The 13,732-nt window shown below is 46.6% G+C and overlaps 1 protein-coding gene across 2 annotated transcripts in view; it reads right to left on the reverse strand.

The window, feature by feature from the left end:
- The window catches only part of LOC126088568 (follistatin), an 800,862-nt gene that overhangs the window by 208,786 nt on the left and 578,344 nt on the right, over window positions 1–13,732 (reverse strand). For both annotated transcript variants that reach the window (XM_049906757.1, XM_049906756.1), the window contains exon 2: window positions 7,148–7,336. In XM_049906757.1, coding sequence (XP_049762714.1) covers window positions 7,148–7,336 — 189 coding nt within the window. The remainder of the gene's footprint in view (window positions 1–7,147; window positions 7,337–13,732) is intronic.

The following is a 13,732-nucleotide window of genomic DNA, read 5'->3' on the forward strand; positions in this document are numbered from 1 at the left end:
GTTGCTCTCTGGCTAACAGAAGACTGTAAAGAGCAACGAAGGGCCATCTGCGCGAAATTTATTGCGCTTTACGAAGCTCATCGTAACAATTATTTTTTTAAAATATGGGTTCATCATTTCGAGCCGGAAACAAAACGGCGATCCACGGAGTGGTGTCACACCGCTTCTCCTCCGAAGAAATCCACAGGGACTCTGAAGGGGTTGTTCTGTTTGATGTCTAACCTCACGGGGCAACCATGAGCTCTGAAGATACCCGCAGGAAATAAAAGAACTTCAGCGTATACGTCGCCACAAAAATGCCTTCTCCATGACAACGCTAGGCCTCACACAAGTATGCGCACCCTAGAGGAGCTCACAAAACTTTATTGGTTGTTCTTCCTGATCTACCCTACAGCCTGGATCTCGCACCTTCCGATTTCCATCTGTTTGACCCACTCCGCGGGAAGCACTACGTGGATAATGTGGAGATTGATGCAGCAAGACGCTGGCTCCGACATCGACCAGTAGAGCGGCACCGTGCGGCACCGCCAGTGAGGCCGTCACATTGGACGGAGGTTATGATGATGGCTTTGTAGCCAAAAGAGAGGGGAATAATATGGTGTATAGGAATCCTGAATAAAACGAATCTGCTTTCAGAAAAGAATGTGTTGCATTAGTTATTGAACGTTCCTCGTACAACTGCACCAGGAGAATGAGTGGGCGACTGCATTCACGCCGAACGTTGCCTGGACAGAGCGCAGTCCGCGGGTCACCTCCCGCGGTTCAATGGAAAGACGGCAATAGCAGAGCGCCAGCGCGCTGAAGGTGACCTAGAGCGAGCCGAGACGCAGGTGTTTGGCGGATTTCGAAAGAGGCGGCGCGGCGGCTGTTTACGCTGAGGCGTTCCCACGCCCCGGCCACAGAATCCGACACCCCGCGGGCGCACCTGCGGCCGATCTCTTTGTGAGAGGCGGCGAGCACGTGGGAGCCGCAGACGCGGCAGGAACTGGGCCGCCGCCGCCGCGGGCCACCTGCGGGTGACGCGGCCCGCTCGCGACTGTCACGCGCAGCGAGCGCGCCGTGCCAGGCCTTTCCGAGAACGCCGCCTGACGCGGAAACGTGTGCGATTGGCACGTAGCACCTATCCCACGCCAGCCGCCGCGCTCCAGTCGCTGCGCTGACAAACGCAAACGCTCCACAACAGACTCGATGGTAGGCAGTGAAAACCTCGTAACTCCATCTGTCTCTGAAAACCTCGTAATTGCAGTTACCAGTAACTCCATTATCAAAGAGACATTTGGAAGCGCGTGATTTCTCTAATCGTAATTACACTATACAGACTTCTAGGACTTGTAGACGGCAGTGATTACATAAAATTTTGAACAGGGATACTGGTAGCCACACGGGATTAGCTGAGCGGTCTGAGGCGCTGCAGTCATGGGCTCTGCGGCTGGTCCCGGCGGAGGTTCGACTTCTCCCTCGGGCATGGGTGTGTTTTCGTCCTTAGGATAATTTAATTTAAGTAGTGTGTAAGGTTAGGGGCTGATGACCTCGGCAGTTAAGTTCAAAAATGGTTCAAATGGCTCTGAGCACTATGCGACTTAACTTCTGAGGTCATCAGTCTCCTAGAACTTAGAACTAATTAAACCTAACTAACCTAAGGACATCACACACATCCATGCCCGAGGAAGGATTCTAACCTGCGACAGTAGCGGTCGCTCGGCTCCAGACTGTAGCGCCTAGAACCGCACGGCCACTCCGGCCGGCTGGCAGTTAAGTCCCACAAGATTTCACATCCATTTCCCATCCAAATCCTTGTATGGAAACGTATCATTTCCGTAATACAGCCGTTCGGCAACATGTTTGCTAAGTAGGTGTGCAACAGGTTGGTATTGGTGATGGGGGGGGGGGGGTTGGTTCTGTCCGATCGGCTGATGTCATTTGACGTGTATTCTACCTCTCTGACCTGGTTCATTCAAGCATCTGTGAGTGCTAGAGAAACAAGGTTGACTACACGTTTGCAGAATACGCTGACATAATCCTCCTGAATGGCGAAGCTCACGGTATCGGAAGAGCTGCTCGTCGCCTTTTCGATATCGCTCTGCACAACGTCCGACTTCATTGCATACTCTTTTCACCACAATTACGCAACAGCTTCGAGAAAGTATAACTGTACCGTCAGCAAGCGTGACCGTGGTGCTACAAGGATACGCCGCGCATCCGAACTGGAAAAGGCCGTACTGCATCACGTTAAACAGAACCTGTCAACGCGTACACGAGCATTACCTGTAAAACTGTCGCGTTACTAAGATACTTTCAAACGGTTGTATTACGGAAACAGTACGTTTCTGCACGTGGGTTTCTATTCAGTATCTTCTCTACTCACTCCCCTCTACAAGGCGGCCGCTGTAGCAGAGCGGTTGTAGACGCCTCAGTCCGGAACCGCGCTACTGCTACGGTTGCAGGTTCGAATCCTGCCTCGGGCATGGATGTGTGTGATGTCCTTAGGTTAGTTAGGTTTAAGTAGTTCTAAGCTTAGCGGACCACCTCAGATGTTAAGACCCATAGGGCTTAGAGCCATTTGAACCCCTCTACAGCTTCTAGAAATCTGGAACGGGAATTCCCGAACCCCCTACATGGTTACACATGTAGCAACTTTATCAGTATCGCTTTATATTATTTTTTATGAAACCGTTTTCGCTTCTCCCGTAAAATTTAACAAAATGGAGTTACGCGGTTTCCTTCGCCTACCATCGCGATGTTGCCAAATGGCAACATTGTAGAAAAAAAAGAGGAAGTGTATGTAGATAAGGTAGGTGAAGCGATACTGTCAGAGGAGTCTGAGAAAGCACTGGAAGACCCAGATCGAAAACGTGGCACCTGAAGAAGACGACATTTCTCCAGAATCATTAACGTCTGGGAGAACCACTCAAGACAAAACTGTTTCGCTTAACATGCAGGTTATACTGACAGGCCACTCAATGTGTATAAAAAAAATTATCACACTTTGCTACAGGAGGTAGTATTCGTCAAAAATAGAAGCCAATTTCCTAAAAAAAAAAAAATGTGATTTTGTGACGAAGCTTCTATGGCTGTTTAATGTGATTGTACCATCTATACGCAACGATATTATGTAGTATACTGTATTTACTCGGGTACGAAAGTGCTGTCAGGTTTGCTTATAATGAGTTCTGATTCTGTATTTTATGTAACTGGGAAAAATTGTACTAGGGTTATTCGGAAAGTAAGGTACGATCGGTCGCAAAATGGAAACCACTGTGAAAATCAAAATTGTTTTATTTGCAACAGTTAGCTACACCTTCCAGCTACTTCTGTACAAAGTCACCGCTCCGATTTAGACACCTGTGGTAGCGTTATACCTACTCTCCAGTACCTTCGTCATGAAAGGCAGCCATCTGTGCTTTCTGCGAATTCTCTAAGCTGGTCTACAGCTCGTTGTCTGTGGCAATAGGTTGTCTTCATAGCCAGCGGTTCTTCTGAGGAGAAATGAAACTGAGGGGGAGTCAGTTACGGGCTGTACTGTGGGTGATCAAACACTTGCCATCGTAAACGCTGCAGAAGCATCTTCATTGTCCCTGCAGAGTGCGGCCGACAATTTTCATGAAGAAGGAAACGCATGATAGTTATGGTTCGTGGGCTGCACGACATCAGGCGAAATCTTCGGCTCTCATATCTGGCAGAAGACACTACTTCCTAGACATATTTACGTGTTTGCTGCACCCTGAGAACTGAAAAAAGCGACGTGATGCGATCGGCGGGCATACTGTAAACACTGCCCAACACAAGTGTGCAAAACTTTGTCGGATTTTCACTGTGGCTTCTATTTCGCGCCCGATCGGACATTGCTTTCTAAATAGCTCTCGTATATCAAGCTACCTTTGTACATTTATTATTTTTAGGTCTGAATATGGTCATTGTTGACCGAAATCAATTACCTGATCAAGAAACTTGTGCAATCCGTGACTGTGTTTATATAAAGAATTGTTTCAGAAGCAAGTAATGTATCGGGGGTCATTACAGGATGAGCAAGGATGTAGCAACAAACTTCCAGTGGTTGATTCCAGTTGTCTACTGAGAGCTTTGATACAAGAAACACTTCGCCTCCAGTTTCATCGTAAATCGTTTCGTTGCTTACCCAGTTATCTTAGCAAGTGTACTCTAACGTATCAACATACTAGTGCAAATTCGTTTAATACAATACGAGAGGGTTTTTGTAAAAAAACATGTTCATTTACTCATGAAACTTCTTGTTGACAACGCTGTTAAATGCCCACTTGGCTTCATAACATTAAATAGCTCGTATTAACGTTCGTGTGGATTTAAGATTTTCATGAGCGCGTTTTGACACTAGTACTGCCACTAATCTAAGTTACGGTAAGAATGTCTGACCATCAACGATTCTATGATGAACACCACACTGAGTGGTCACAGTGCTAGTCTGAAAGACATTCTGTTCTAACAATTTACCAAGACGGTAGCATCCAGGCCACGAACAACAATGCACACGAGTTATCAGTTTCAACGATACGCGTAATGTTCATGACGAACTTGACTCTCGCAAACAAATAAAAAAATCGAGGACGTGATGTAGTTTCGGGGTGATTGGTTAATGTAGTAGTTCAAATGATTCGACGGCCGAGCCAGTCATCTTCTTCAGGTGCTCCAGCTGTGTTGTGTGTTCTCGTTGCCTGGACTCCAACCAGACTGAAGTACTCTTACAGCTGAGTTCGGCTCTCGGGGCCCGCTACGCTGTTTGATGCTCTTTTGTTTTACAGAGCCCACAACGTTTTCCATGAAATACAAACTCTCTTCGCGTTTTACAGCTCTTACGAACGAAAAGGCTGGCGAGATTTTAATAGATTTACTGCCGGATCCCAAGCCCTTCTTAAATTGTAAATCTAAATGTCGTGTGACTAGGGCCTCCCGTCGGGTAGACCGTTCGTCGGGTGTAAGTCTTTCGATTTGACGCCGCTTTGGCTACTTGCGCGTCGATGGGGATGAGACGATGATGATCAGGACAATACAACACCCAGTCCCTGGGTGGAGAAAATCTCCGACCCAGCCCGGAATCGAACGCGGGCTCTTAGGATTGGCATCCTGTCGCGCTGACCATTCAGCTACCGGGGGCGGACTTCCTTAAATTGAAATCTCTGTACAGGTTTGTTAGCTTTATTTCAATAGCCTCCTTTTTTACCCTCCTTTTTACGCTATCCCTGAAACTTGGTGATAGCATCGCGATCCTGGCTTCGTCATATTTCTTGACTGCAGTCGAAGCAGAGTTCGGCCACAAATGTTTCACTTGCTTGTTTCAGTTGCGTCCACGCAGTACACACTCGGCTTTCGGAGACATAGAGAGTCTTTAAAATTACAAAGGTGATGTTTTACCTTTGTTGACGGGAGCGAAATACAATGTGACCCAAAAGTCCGTTAACATTTCAAAATTCAATACTTCACGGAATAACGTAGTTAGAGAGTTCAAAATTGAGACACATGCCTGAAATGACAGGGCTTAATGAAACCAAATAAAAGTGCACAAAACGACCAATAGATGGCGCTTCACATGAAAAATGAGGAGTAATAAGCATAGCAATTTATTTTTAGCAAAGACGATCTTTTTATAACAAGTGCTCAATATGATGGCCGTCATTCGTCAACAATACCTGTGATCGAGGGACAATGTTGTGGACAGCACTGTACGACATATCAGCAGGTATGGTAAGAAATTGCACTCAGATGTTGTCTTTTAGCATTTCTAATGAGGTCGGACAACTGCGGTAGACTTGCGACTCCAGGTAATCCCACAACCAATAATCGCACTGACTGAGGTCTGGGTACCTTGAGGTGAAGCGTGAAGGGCGTGGCGTCTCAGCACGCGATCCTCACCGAACGACGCGCGCGAGAGATCTTTTACTATTGTGGCTATATGGGTGGATCGCCATCCTGCATAAATGTCATACCTTCCAGCTGGTCTTTATCAGTCAGGCTACGGATGATCTGACTCCCTCTCTCACTACATCCCATTTTATACGCGATTGTGTCCAGTGTCATCTGCTGGCCAAACCTCATGTCATTTCAGACACATATGTCAGTTTTTACCTCTGTACCTACATTATTCCACGAATCAGTGAATTTTCAAATGTTAACCGATTTTTGGCGATCACCGACGTTAAGCGCTGTTGGGCGTGGCCGGTACTTGGATGGGTGACAATCCAGCGGCCATGCGCTGTTGCCATTTTTTCGGGGTGCACTCAGCCTCGTGATGCCAATTGAGGAGCTACTCGACCGAATAGTTGCGGCTTCGGTCAAGAATACCATCATAACGACCGGGAGAGCCGTGTGCTGACCCCACGCCCCTCCTATCCGCATCCTCCTCTGAGGATGACACGGCGGTCAGATGGTCCCGGTAGGTCACTCGTGGCCTGAAGACGGAGTGCTTAACCGACTTTTGGACCACCCTGTACACTGGATGTCATGTTTCCGTAAGCGTCTACCGATCTTTCCGCAGATTAGACCAACAAAAAGCAGATAAGCAATTCTTGACTTTTCTATTTCATTCTCAGTCTTAATCTACATCTCAGGTCCATTTTGAATTTGACAGCAACGCACGCTTAATTTGCCAATCTGAGTACCAATTCCTCCAGAAATTCGTAAGTATTTGGTGGCGCTCTCCCCGTCTTGCTGCGTTAGAGAATTATGGGCTAGAGTTTTTTAGCTGGAAATTTCATTATGACAGCAGTCGAACTCGGCTGTAAATAGCGGCGCAACAGCACAGTCAAGTTGGAGTCCAGTCCGCCGCTCGTGGTCTCGCGGTAGCGTTCTCGCTTCCCGAGCACGGGGTCCCGGGTTCGATTCCCGGCGGGGTCAGGGATTTTCACCTGCCTCGAGATGACTGGGTGTTTGTGTTGTCCTCATCCTTTCATCATCATCCAGGAAATTGGCGAAATTGGACTGAGCAAAGATTGTACGGGCGCTGATAACCACGCAGTTGAGCGCCCCACAAACCAAACATCATCATCATCATCAAGTTGGAGTCCAGGCAGCGAGTTCACATAACCGCATGCAGCACTCGAAGAAGGCGACTGGGCTGGTCACCAAAGTATCGTGCAGAGAAATGGAAACAAAACACGCGAGAGAGAGGGTGGCTCACCCTTGCAGGCGGTGCAGGGCACGCCCCCTCCGAGGACCCTCCAGAAGAAGAGCGTGCCGGCGTCCAGGTCCTCCTCACTCCAGGCGGTCGCCACGCTCGACGACGTGCAGCACTCCTCCTTGGACACCTTCTGACTCAGCAGGTCGGTGCAGCGGCCGTTGCGCACTCGCAGCGACCAGCAGTTCCCTCCTGAAACAACGCCATGCCGCCCCCTCCGTCAGCCACCCATCTTCCACCTCTTTTATGCTACTGCTAGCTGCTGCTGTTACACAGCTAAATGTGCATCCGATTGTACGGGGTACCCAAGATGTAACTCTTAAGCATACCGCAGAAGCAAGGAAAGCGACTGTCGAGAAAACGTATCAGTTTCAATTATTTTATATTGGAACTCTTCCATTTGGTCCGTGTTTGCATAGAAAAACAGTAATATTAGAAAATTGAGTCGGCCTTGATGCAAAACACCTTGTTATTCGTTTATTTCTTTATTCTCCCAAAATAGTTTCGGCGACAAATATCGCCATCATCAGTGGTTTTTTTAAATCTAAGACATGCAGAAAATAGCATGGTTATACAAACACAGTAGCATGTTATTTCATTTTTACTATTCGTGTTTTTAAATATAGTTTTCTATGGACACTCTTATACTACCTTATTTATTGTATGTTACAGCATGTTTTAAGCAATTATTGTCGCTGTCTGCGACATATTTTCTGTGCGCTTTTTGTTTCTGTTGCCGTTTCTTACTTAGCGAAATCATGTCATCTGCAAACATGTGAGCGGCTGTTAGTAAAGAAAATACTAAAAGGTCAACTTCGTATGTCAGCAGTATATACTTGGGGTTGTGGCAGTGTTGTGTATAACCAGTTATTTGGTGTGTACTGAGCTGTTACTTAGCTATTCGTGTACTCACGTTCGTTGGATGGTATATGGCTGCTTTTGTACACAGAAAAACAAAACTTTCGCACTGTTTCTGATCCAGAACATTACACAATCTTGCTGTCCGCGTGTGCCGCGTGAGGTGTATCCCATGTGGCGAGAAAGGCTGTGAAAAACTGTAATGATCGCGTAATGTTCTGGATCAGAAACAGAGTGCGAAAGTTTGGTTTTCTGTGTATAAAAGCAGTCACATACCATCCAACGAACGTGAGTACACGAATAGCTAAGTAACAGAGAAAATATGTCGCAGACAGCGACAATAATTGCTTAAAACATGCCGTAACATACAATAAATAAGGTAGTATAAAAGTGTCCATAGAAAACTATATTTAAAAACACGAATAGTAAAAATGTAATAACGTGCTACTGTGTTTGTATAACCATGCTATTTTCTGCATGTCTTAGATTAAAAAAACCCACTGATGATGGTGATATTTGTCGCCGAAACTATTTTGGGAGAATAAAGAAATAAACGAATAACAAGGTGTTTTGCATCAAGGCGGACTCAATTTTCTGATATTACTGTATCAGTTTCCCACATTCCTCCACGCGAGTGACAGTCTTGTTCTCAATTTACGCCTCAGATAAATAACAGGCGACCAATTAAAACGTGATGAGAAACAGAACGACATATACGTAATTCATAACTTTCCCTCTCGCCTTAAATTGCCGACTGGTGACAGGAATAGGCTCCGGTCAAGCACGGAATAAAGAGAGAAAAAATATCGCCAGGAGGGGGAAAGAGTGAAAGTGAGTAAGTGTGTAATTGAGAGAGAATGAAAGAGAGAGAGAGAGAGAGAGAGAAAGAGAAAGGGAGGAGACCAATTCATTTTAACGTGCCTTTCGTATCAGTGCGAATAATCTTCTGAAGAGTTTGTTGACTGCAGCGGTGATACCACAGGGTAGCGAAAGTTGCAAAAGTTGCGTCGAATACTTTCTTTTGTGTACATTATACTGAAACTATCTTCAGTTTTCCACTGTTATGTTGCAACAAGTTTCCGACCTTTCGCCCTAGAGAATATGAGTCAGCCAAAATTCGATTCTTCTCGTTAACTGCTCTCGGTGTAACAGTGCAGAATATTTATAAGATTAAAATATTTAACACCGGGATGCAGAGGCTGATTTTCAGTAGACTGGCCAACAAACGCTGTTGTTCTAAGAAGTCTTTCAAGGAGGTCAGGACCAACGTCGCCGACAAGTGCGTAAGCGCCTCACAAAGTGGAGAGCACTCTGTTACGAATCTCGAGAGAACTGCAACGCGAGGTGTGTGGTGCAAAACCACACTGGAAAATTAGTGAGGACAAGGGAACCAACAAAACTGAAATCGTATTATACTTAATGATAGAGAAATAGCAGCAGCTACTAAGGACTTCAGACGTACGACGTATGAAAACTGGATATTTATTTAAAAAAAGGGTAATACGTAAAAGCATAAAAAGCAAGCACCGAGCGGGAGGGTTGCCCTGCGACTGGGTGTCGTTTCTCATCAGTGTGCTGCCGCTGGCAGACCTCGTGTGCTCTGTCCGTGGGCACGTTCAAGGATATATGCTTCCTTCCTCTGGGATCAGACTGGTAACGGACTAGCTGGGATAGGACTTGCTTCTAACCGCAATAACTAATCTTAATTTCTTTTCAATATAAGTTGTTAGATATGTCAATTTCACAGCGAACACATAGTGCGTAGTGAGGCGATCACTCTGTTGTAGAAATAATTCAAAGGCCAAGATCGCTTAAATTCTGTTTACTGGGTAACCGGTTTCAACGCAGTAAAGGTGCCATCATCGTATCTGAATGTAGCTTAACATTTATAAACCATTTCGATATAACGATACATGAGGCAGATCAGCTGATAGAAAATTATCGTCACAAAAACAAAAAAATAACTGCTCTCATGGTCATTCTTTTCCATCAGTTATGTAAAACCGAAGCCACAAGATAAAACTATTTTGTACATGACTGCTGCTCGACTAACAACGGTAGGCATCACACTCCAGTGTGCAGCGTTAGTCGAGCTGCGGTCATGTACCAAATAGTTTCATCTTGTGACTTCGGTTTTGCATATCTGATGGAAAAGAATGACCATGAGAGCAGTTGTTTTTTAGTTTCTGTGACGATAATTTTCTATCAGCTGCTCTGCCTCATGTATCGTTATATCCAAATGGTTTATAAATGTTTAGCTACATTCAGATCCGATGATGGCACCTTTAGTGCGTTGAAACCGGTTATCCAGTAAACCGTATTTAAGCGATCTTGGCCTTTGAATTATTTCTATGTTAAATCTAGCTATCCGTATAGCTGATGTTATCAGCTAATATTTTAGCACAGTTTAATAAGTCTTGGTTACAAAATACTGACACAAATTATTAACAAACTAGTGGAAGAAAGTGGTAGAAGTCGATCTCAGGGAAGACCGTTTGAGTGCTGGAGAAACGTAGATACACGTGTGCCCATACTGCCGTTACGTCTTATCTTAGAAGATAGACTGTAGAAAGCCAAACCTACGTTTATAGCATCTATAGACTTATAGAAAACAATTTAAAGTGTTGAAATGAGTACACTATTCAAGTTCTGGAGGTCGCAGGGATAAAATACAGGGAACGAGAGGTTACACATAACTTGTACAGAAAGCATACGGCATTCACAAGAGTCGAAAGACATGAAAGCGAAGCAGTTGGTGAACGGAGACAGGCTTATAACCTATCACCGATGTTGCTCAGTCTGTAAAGGAAACCAAGGGAAGAGAATTAAAGTACAAGGAGAAGAAATAAAACTTTTCGACTTGTCGACGACAATGTAATTCCGTTAGAGATGGCAAAGGACTTGGGAGAGGTTTGTTGAACGGGATGCATAATGCCTTAAAATAGGTTATCGTCATCAAGAAAAGTAAAAGAAGGTAATGGAATCTACTGAGCAGCAAAATAACTGACGAAGACCGAAGTAGAAAGGATGTCAACTGTGCACAAGAAGTACTCGTAGTAGTAAATGCGACAACAGAAGCTTCTGAAATGCGGTGCTGCAGAAGAATGCTACAGAATAGCAGGGTAGATCGTATAAATCATGGCCTACTGAATGGAGAGAAAAAAATTGTGGCACAATAAGGCGACCAAAGTTTGACTATAGTAAGCAGGAGAAGTGCACTTGCATCTTGCAGCAGTTATACAGAGATGAGAAGGCTTGCACAGGACAGACTAGCATGGAGAACTGATTCGAACCCGTCTTTGGATTGAACGAGACAACAATAGTCTCTACTCTGAAGGTTCACTTTGCAGTGGGGTTCACGAACTGATCTGAAACGCCCTCCCACATTAAAACTGCGTACCGGACTGGGCTCCGACGTGGGAGCTTTGCCTTTCACCGGCCCTACCAACTGAACTACCCAATCACGACTCACGTCCCGCCATCACATCTTCACTCGTGACAGTATCACTTCTGATCTATAAATTTCATATGTCCCAGGTTGGAGTGCCGGTCCGACACACGGCTTTAATCTGCCAGGAAGTTTCAACAACAACACTGTGTTACTGGAGTTTCCACGCTCTTGGCGAAACTATTTAGAGTGTGTATGAGTAATGCAAAACAAAACTCCGTCCGAACAGGTACTAACCGATAACCATGTCGCCTTCAGCCCATATCTGCTACTGAATGCGGATATGGAGGGGTATGTGATCAGCACAGTGCTCTCCCAGCCATTGTTGGTTTTAATGACTGGAGTATGAGTTAATGCAGTCGTTACGATCCCAGCCGAAACCATTTCACTGTGTGGCAAGCTGTAACCAACAGAGGCTAAAACATCGATATATGGGAACGGTTTACGCATGGCGTCCGTATCCGGAACAAAACCCCACCGCCCCCCCCCCCCCCCTTCCTTCCCTAGCTCTCAGAGAAAGCAAAAGCCGCGCGGGATTAGCCGAGCCGGACCTGCACTCAGCCGGCACGGTAACTCAGCGTGTTAGGTCAGAGGGTTAGCAGCCCTTAGTATTAAAAAAAAAAAAAAAAGGATCAACGACGAACTGAAACGGGTGTTTTGCGACGTACGCACCGATTAGATGAAAGGAACAAAACCGAACAAAATGACATAAAAAAAAGCTGTCTAAGGCGCTGCAGTCATGGACTGTGCGGCTGATCCCGGCAGAGGTTCGAGTCCTTCCTCAGGCATGGGTGTGTGTGTTTGTCCTTAGGATAATTTAGTTTAAGTAGTGTATAAGCTTAGGGACTGATGACCTTAGCAGTCCCATAAGATTTCACACACATTTGAACATTTTTAGAAAGGAAAAAAAAAATGGTGTAGTCAGGTGTTTTTCTTTCTCGGAAATGATTTTATGGCTACTGACAAGATTTCATTTGTGTTGCGAAATATTAAAAATATTCCATACCCCCAGGTCCAACTCACCGCCTAAGGGCATTGTGGAGGCGCCACTGGCTTGACGTAATACTTCACGTATGCCGCACGTGGCCTGCATCTGCCGAGATTACCACAAACGCTGTTCCAGGGAGCCGTATACCGTCGGCTGCCTGTTGGTTGGCGTCATTTCTTTGTACCTGCACCGCAGAGTGAGGCGCCCGCGACAACGGATTTCCCCGAACGTCACCGACACGTCCTGCGGCGGGCGGGCGTTCCCACGCGCTGCGCTGCGCCGCGGCGCGCCGTCAGACAGTGGCTTTCCTTGAGTGGCGGACTCGTGTTTCGCCGGCGCGGCGTCGCGCGCGGTCTGCGCAGGCGCGGGGACAGGTCCCAGACTGCGCGGTCCCGGCCTTGTGGAGAGGCTGCCCCGTCAATGGGCAGGCGCCGGCACGGCTTACGACACCGGCCCGTCCTCGGGATGGCCGTGGGGCCGCTCACCCACTTACCGCTCAACATTTAAATACAGGACTGACCCTCAATTAACTTCGCCTGTACACACGTAAACGAAGAGAACGTGGAGCGTGCGCCCTGACGCAGCGGCATCCTCAGCTCTGTTGTTCTCCGATGATGGTCTCTGGCGCGTAGCTGTTCGAAGTCCACAGGATCTGTAAGTATCAGTCCTAGCAGCTGCTCCTCTCGTTCTATTGGCTATTTCTAATGCCAGAGTTAGTATCCAGGTCAGCTGAGAGCGCTAATGCGCTGCTTCCTGGACTCGGGTAGGCGCGCCGGCCCTGGATCGAATTCGCCCGGTGGATTAACGAGGACGGCCGTTTCCCGGTCAGTCTGGATGTGGTTTTCAGGTGGTTTTCCACATCCCCCTAGGTGAATACCGGGATGGTCCCCACATCATGCCTCAGCTACACGGCTCGCAGACATTCGAACACTTTCGCACTACTCCATGGATTACACTAGTCGCAGACAGTTGGGGTACACAAATTCTGTCGCGGGGGCGCACGGGGTGGTGGCAGGAAGGGCATCCGGCCACCCCTTAAACTAACATTGCCAAATCCGATTAAGCATTACGACCCTGCCTAACTGCAGGAAAAGGCACAAGTGAAAGAAAGAAAGAAAAGTTAGTATCTGTATGCGGCGCAACGAGTCTTTTTCAGCTTTCTTTTTCAGCCTGGGTCTGTCTTTTCGTGATTTGTCAAAATGGTTTGTGGTCGCAATCTACTAGGCTGGCTTAAGGAGGTGCGTAAACTAGGGGAGGAGTGGAGAGGGGGGGGGGGTCATAAACACACACACAC

This window comes from Schistocerca cancellata, chromosome 6 (genome assembly GCF_023864275.1).
Source record: "Schistocerca cancellata isolate TAMUIC-IGC-003103 chromosome 6, iqSchCanc2.1, whole genome shotgun sequence".
NCBI lineage: Eukaryota > Metazoa > Arthropoda > Insecta > Orthoptera > Acrididae > Schistocerca > Schistocerca cancellata.